General features: G+C 46.4%; 1 protein-coding gene across 1 annotated transcript; it reads right to left on the bottom strand.

The window, feature by feature from the left end:
• Positions 1-213: 213 nt before the first annotated feature.
• Positions 214-6,040, bottom strand: NGRN (neugrin, neurite outgrowth associated). The gene is made up of 3 exons (XM_049614303.1): positions 5,802-6,040; positions 5,327-5,437; positions 214-1,273 (listed from the first exon to the last, which is right to left on the bottom strand). The coding sequence occupies exons 1-3, from the start codon at positions 5,963-5,965 to the stop codon at positions 670-672; spliced, it is 879 nt and encodes a 292-aa protein (XP_049470260.1). The 5' UTR covers positions 5,966-6,040; the 3' UTR covers positions 214-669.
• Between the last annotated feature and the right edge of the window lie 24 nt (positions 6,041-6,064).

Genomic DNA, 6,064 nt, shown 5'->3' with positions numbered 1-6,064 from the left:
GCTCCTTTAGACCAGGTGATCCAGCAAAGGTATGATGTCCTAATTTTTAGCTGTCAACATCAATTACTAAGCAGGGTGATCTGCAAAGTGTCCTTTGTTGGAAACTCCTCTGGCCCCATCTCTCTTCTAATGTTTAATGACAAAGGACCTCTGGTCTCTTCGAACCCTCATTTTTCCCACCCCAGAGAGCACCAATCAACACAAACTGCTACATTTTATTTTCTTTACACATAATGAAAACATTCTACTGATAAAGCAGTTCCAGAACTATTAGTGTTCATTAATCAAGAAGTAAATGAGATCAGAAGGCAAACTTTTCATTTTTTCCCAAACATATACTGCAAATTTCACAGAAAAGTTCTAACAACGCATGCAACACGGGCAAAAATGGGGAGTACTGAAGATCCACATGGGTCAGATCAGGAGCAGAGCTCCAGGACACTGGAGTCTACCCAGCCAGTCATTAGCCCTGCCCTGCCATACACATTGGCCCTGTGAAGTTCACTGCCCTCGTCAGATTCATATCTGAGCAGCTGTTTCCTCCCATGGTCCAGGCTCATCATTTCCTCCCATCCCAAGGTGGATGATCCACACACAAAAGTCCAGGCAGCTCCAAACCTACTCTCCCAGCTGCGTTTCAGGTGGCATCTCCACAAACCAGGCTCCAGCTCAAATTCTGTACAAGAAGTTCCCGTTACTGTCAAAGAACTCTCGCCCCCTCTGGACTACTTTGCTGCTGAAGTTCTGGTCACCTGGGTCCTGCGCCTTCAACTCTTCCAGCTTCTTGGCAGTTGGCAATCCATCACCGTCAGCTCGTCTAGAACCCGCACGATCGCTGGTGGGGCACTTCTGCAGCTCTTGCCCGTGACCTAGATCTGCAAGAGGCACAGAGTGCTCCCGCTGCGGATCCTGGATTCCTTTATCCCCTCCCTTCTGTCTCCTTGGTGTACTGTGAGTGTTCGATTCTATCACTTTCAAAGCTGTGCTGTGACCCCAGCCTTTGAATGAGGTTTCATCTGCTGGCATCAACGAAGAGCCTGACCCAGAGTGGCTCGTGGAGAGCGGCTTCAAGGAATCCTGAGAACCTGGGAGCTGCCTGAACGAGAGGGTGAGCCCAGGTTTCTTAAGGACTTTTTGATCCTGCTTCAGTTTCTGCTCCAATGTGGGTACGAACTTGCTCTTTAAAACCCTCCGGATCACATGAGTGCTGACACCAAAGCCTTCAGCTAATCTGGGAACTGACCAGGACTCTGCAAATTCTTTACGCAAATATCTATGGGAAAAAGAAGCAGGTTTTCAAGTTGTGAAAAAGTCTGCTATCAGAGTACCTAACTGATAATACTAGTTATATTTGTGTGAAAAGAAGAGGGCTTGGAAAAAGCACGAACATAGTCTCTATCTTGTGCCACCAAATGGCTATGTTCCGTTCCCATACACCGACAGCAACACCCAACCACTCTTAGGTCACTTTTATTTCACGAGAACTAAACTCCCAGTGTGTACCAGGCCCCAGCTAGATCCTGGGGATGCATGAATACTGTCCTTCCTTTCAGAGTACATACAATCTAGTGGTGGAGACAGATATATTAACATACAACACTACTGTGGTAAGGCATAGCAGAGAATGCTGTGAGAGCACCCAGAGGACCCAGGAACAGGCTATCACAACATTTGCCGGGTGGCTCAGGAATTGCTTCAGAAGTCCCTCTATGAGGCCTAAAAGGATGAAGAGGAGTAATAAGCTGGCAGAAAGAAAACATCAAAGGTACTTTTTTTTAAAATTGTTTTAAACATTTCTTTTTGAGAGAGAAAGACAGACAGAGCACGAGCAGGGAACGAGTGGGGAAGGGGCAGAGAGAGACACACAGAATCCAAAGCAGGCTCCATGCTCTGAGCTGTCAGCACAGAGCCTAGCACAGCGCTTGAACTCATGAACCATGAAATCATGACCTGAGCTGAAATCAGATGCTTAACCGACTGAGCCACCCAGGTGCCCCCTCAAAAGTATTTTTTTTTTAAGTCTTATTTATTTAAGTAACCTCTACACCCAATGTGCCGCTTGAACTCACAAACCCTGAAATCAAGAGTCGTACTCTTTTCTGACCAAGCCAGCCAGGCGCCCCTCAAAGGTATTGATGGTAGGGAGAGCAGCACGTAAAATGCAAAACAGCACACCACCATTGTTGGCAACAGCTCAACTTGTCTAACAGTGAGGGCAGAAGCAACATGATGTCATGCTTCCGACTCTGAAGTTTATCCCCAAATCAACAGTGAATCAAGGGAGGATTTTTTTTTTTAAGTGGGTATATTCAAAAATAGCAGAAGGCGGGGGCACCCGGGTGGCTCAGTCGGTTAAGCGTCCGACTCCTGATTTCAGTTCAGGTCATGATCTTGTGGTTCATGGGTTCGAACCCCATGGCAGGCTCTGTGCTGACAGTGCGGAGCCTACTTGGAATTCTCTCTGTCCCTGTCTCTGCCCCTCCCCCGTTTACGCACATGTTCTCTCAAAAATAAATAAGTGAACATTAAAAAAAAAAAGAATTAAAAAAAACAGCAAAAGAATTGCCATTCAGGACATCCAAGCTATGGCAAACCACAAGCAGATCCAGGAAGGAGTTTAAGCAGTGGAATGCCATGAGCAGCTTTTCCTTTTTCAGCTCAATCTAGGGGGTAGTTTTCAGTGGCAACACTAGAAATGGAAGGATCAGCCCAGAGGCTTTCATGGTAATCTAGGCAGTCTGAACTGAGGCAGCCGCAATGAAAGCAGAGAAGGAAGAGAGTTGAGGAATATTTTAGGAAGGCCAAACGGAAGAACTTAGTAAGGACTAAATAACTGGAGGTAGAAGTAGGCAGAGATTCCAGATTTCAGTTCGAGTGTTTGGTGGGAACATTCAGGGGTACGGGGAAAACAGGAACAAAGTGAAATTGCCAGGGAACAGCAATAAATTCTCTCTTGTTGAGTTTGCGATTATGTTCAGTTTGAAGAACCTACGTGACACTCAAACAGAGATGGGCTAACGCACAGTTGAATATATACAAGTCAAAAGATAAACACAGATGGGAGACGACAGACTTGGAAGTCACAAGCCAAGACCAATGGTGGCTGAAGCCACGCGAGTGGCTGGCTTTAGGCAGGGAAATGTGTGGAGATAAAATGACCAAGGACACAACTCTAAGGGTACCCCAGGAAGGAAACTGAGAAAAGGAGTCCTAGAAAGAGAAGTGAGTAGTACCATGGGTCAAGGGAAGAAAGAATCTCAAGAAAGCAGACTACAGGGTCACACGCTGCAAAAAACGTTAGGGAGGCTAGAGACTGGAATGGCAGGAATGCCTAGCATTGAGGAAGTCACTGATAAGATTTGTGGACAATAGTTTCATTGTTGTAACAAAACAAGAAAGGGTAGGCAGCCAAGGAACAAACGGTGAGGGAGAACCTGAAGTTGACGGTAGGTCTCTGGGGAATTAGATACATCTAAGACTTAGTGCACACAGAGGATGGGTCCTAGACAAATGAAGGGCTACCACTTCCCCTGGGATGTAAATAAGGGTATTAACATTGAGCAAAGAAAATAAGGAGGAAGACTAAGAAGCTTTAAAGGGCTCTAGGGGTGCCCGGGTGGCTCACTCGATTAGGCACCCGACTTCACCTCAGGTATGACCTGAGTTCGAGCCCCACATCGGGCTGGCTCTCTGCTGTCAGCACAGATCCTCTGTTGCCCGCCACCTCCCCCTTCAAGCTCTCTCTCTCTCAAAAATAAAGAAACATTTAAAGAGCTCTTAATTAATGGCCAATTTTTTCTCTGAAGTAAAAGGACGTTTATTAGCCACAGAAGGGGAGGTGACAGGAAGATTTGGAAGAGCAGTTGTTCCAGAAAGGAAAGGAAGTGGACATGAGAGAAGTGCTACAGGCTCACAAAATCTCCTTGCTCTATAGAATCCCCTTCATTCTAAGTGTCTGTTTCAGAGTCACTCTGATGGGAATGGGAAATGACACACAGCTTACAGAAGGCAACTTAGCAATATTCATCAAAAGGCAAATCCACGTGTCCTTCCACGCGGCAACTCTACTTCTGGGAACGTACACAACAAATACACGTGGAAGGTATGTGGAACGAGGTGTACACGAAGTTACTCATCAGAGTACTATCTGTGATAGCAAGTGAATGCAAACAACCGAAGCACACTTCATAAAAGACTGGTTAACTGAATTATGATCTGCTGGGGCGCCTGGATGCCTCAGCCAGTAGGGCATGCAACTCTTGGTCTCAGGGTCCCGAGTGTGAGCCCTACGTTGGGCACAAAGATTACTTAAAATTAAAATCAAAGATTACGATTTACTATTACTTCTTCAAAAAAGAGCTTTGTCTTCTGAAGAGGAAAGATCTATGAAATATGTGAAAAGGGGCACCTGGCTGGCTGGGCCAATGGATCATGAGACTCTTAAGCTCTGGGTTGTGAGTTAAAGTGCCGTGTTGAGTGTAAAAATTATGTGAAAATAAGATCTTAAAAAAAAACCCAAAAACAAAAACTATATGAAAAAAGAAACGTGTAGAAGAGTATTTACAGTATTATACTGTTTGTGCTTAAGAAAATAAAAGTAGGGGCGCCTGGGTGGCTCAGTTGGTTAGGCGACCGACTTTGGCTCAGGTCGTGATCTCATGGTTTGTGAGTTCGAGCCCCATGTTGGGCTCTGTGCTGACAGCTCAGAGCCTGGAGCCTGCTTCGGATTCTGTGTCTCCCCCTCTCTCTGTCCCCTCCCCTGCTCACACTCTGTGCCTCTCTGTCTCTCAATAATAAATAAACGTTAAAAAAAAATTTTTTTTTAAACATGCAAAAAAAAAAAAAAAAAAGAAAAGTTAACAATCTACATTCATAGTCGTTTGTATTTGCTTAAGGAAACCTGGAAAAAGGCACAAAATTTCATTAAAAATAGTCTCACTGAAGACTGGCAGGGATTAAAACTTCTCAATGTGTACAAATAATGTTCTAATTTTGAACTATATGCCACGCATTGTTATTCAAAACAAACTTAAAACTTAAAAAGGGATCTAAGATTTTAATGATATGGGTTTACTCTTCCGAAAAACGTACATAACCTTGTAAGTCCCCATCCCTGACATTAGCTTAAGAACGTCATGACAACTATTTTGAAGTTAAAGGCTGTGAGGTCTACAGCTTACCATTCTAAAATTTCAGCAAAAACGAACCGTGTCCTCATGTTAAAAACTACTAAATTTAGATGACGGGCTTATGGAAATTCATCTATTCTCCTTTTCATTTAGAAAACTTAAAATGATAAAAAGTAAACTATGACAATGATTCTCACCGGATCTGCTCCATCGCTTCCCTCGTCAGGGTCCTGGGCGGGGCACCCGGCGCCTCCATTTGCCTCCGAATTTTCTGGAATCGGGCGGCTTTTTTCTGTTGTTTCAGGGTGCTGGGGGAGAGAACCAATGGCAGAAGCCAAGCGTGGGAGCAAAACGGGTAGCTGAAGAGCCTCGCGCTAAATCACAGGCCCAGCCCTCTTCTCTTTGTTTGCAAGGGAAACCAGGCCACGTCTGTAACCTCCCCAGAAATCTAATCCCTAAAACAGCCCGTAAGCATGCCGAACTTTCTAAACGGGTGATGAAACACGTCATTGGTGAAGAAACCTGCCGTCCCAAAGGAGCCGCACACCTGCCCCTGCGCCCCCTGACAACGGGTAAGAAACAAGGGCTGCGGCGGATGCGGCGCTACAACGCCCGGCTCCAAGGGGGCGCGAAGCCCTGCTTCAGGCTGAGGGCCCGGGAAGCAGCCGGTACCTCTCCACCTCCTGCAGCTCCCGCTCCTCCGGCTCCCAGTCGGAATCGGGGTCTGGCTCCCGGCCGAGCGTGCCCGGGTCTACCATCCCCCGGGTCGCGAAACCACAGCGAGCCACGGCAGCACGAGCACGCAAGCCCAGCAAAAGGTTCAGAACGACCGCCATGTCGACAAAAACTGCACGGGACAGTCCGAGAGGGGCAGAGAGACCGGAAATCTGGGGGCGGGGCCGGAAGTTGAAGGGCGCGGCGAAAGCCAGGATGGT

Source organism: Panthera uncia, assembly GCF_023721935.1.
Source record: "Panthera uncia isolate 11264 chromosome B3 unlocalized genomic scaffold, Puncia_PCG_1.0 HiC_scaffold_2, whole genome shotgun sequence".
Lineage (NCBI taxonomy): Eukaryota > Metazoa > Chordata > Mammalia > Carnivora > Felidae > Panthera > Panthera uncia.
This window is presented reverse-complemented; position numbering and strand designations above follow the sequence as displayed.

What these genes read in the sequence shown, in the direction of transcription:
- NGRN (XM_049614303.1), bottom strand. Translation starts at nt 5,965, where the DNA reads ATGGCGGTCGTTCTGAACCTTTTGCTGGGCTTGCGTGCTCGTGCTGCC. An exon ending in GAGCTGCAGGAGGTGGAGAG is followed by an intron (nt 5,438 to 5,801) that starts GTACCGGCTGCT and finishes TCTCTCCCCCAG; the next exon opens with CACCCTGAAACAACAGAAAA. An exon ending in GAAGCGATGGAGCAGATCCG is followed by an intron (nt 1,274 to 5,326) that starts GTGAGAATCATT and finishes TTTTTCCCATAG; the next exon opens with ATATTTGCGTAAAGAATTTG.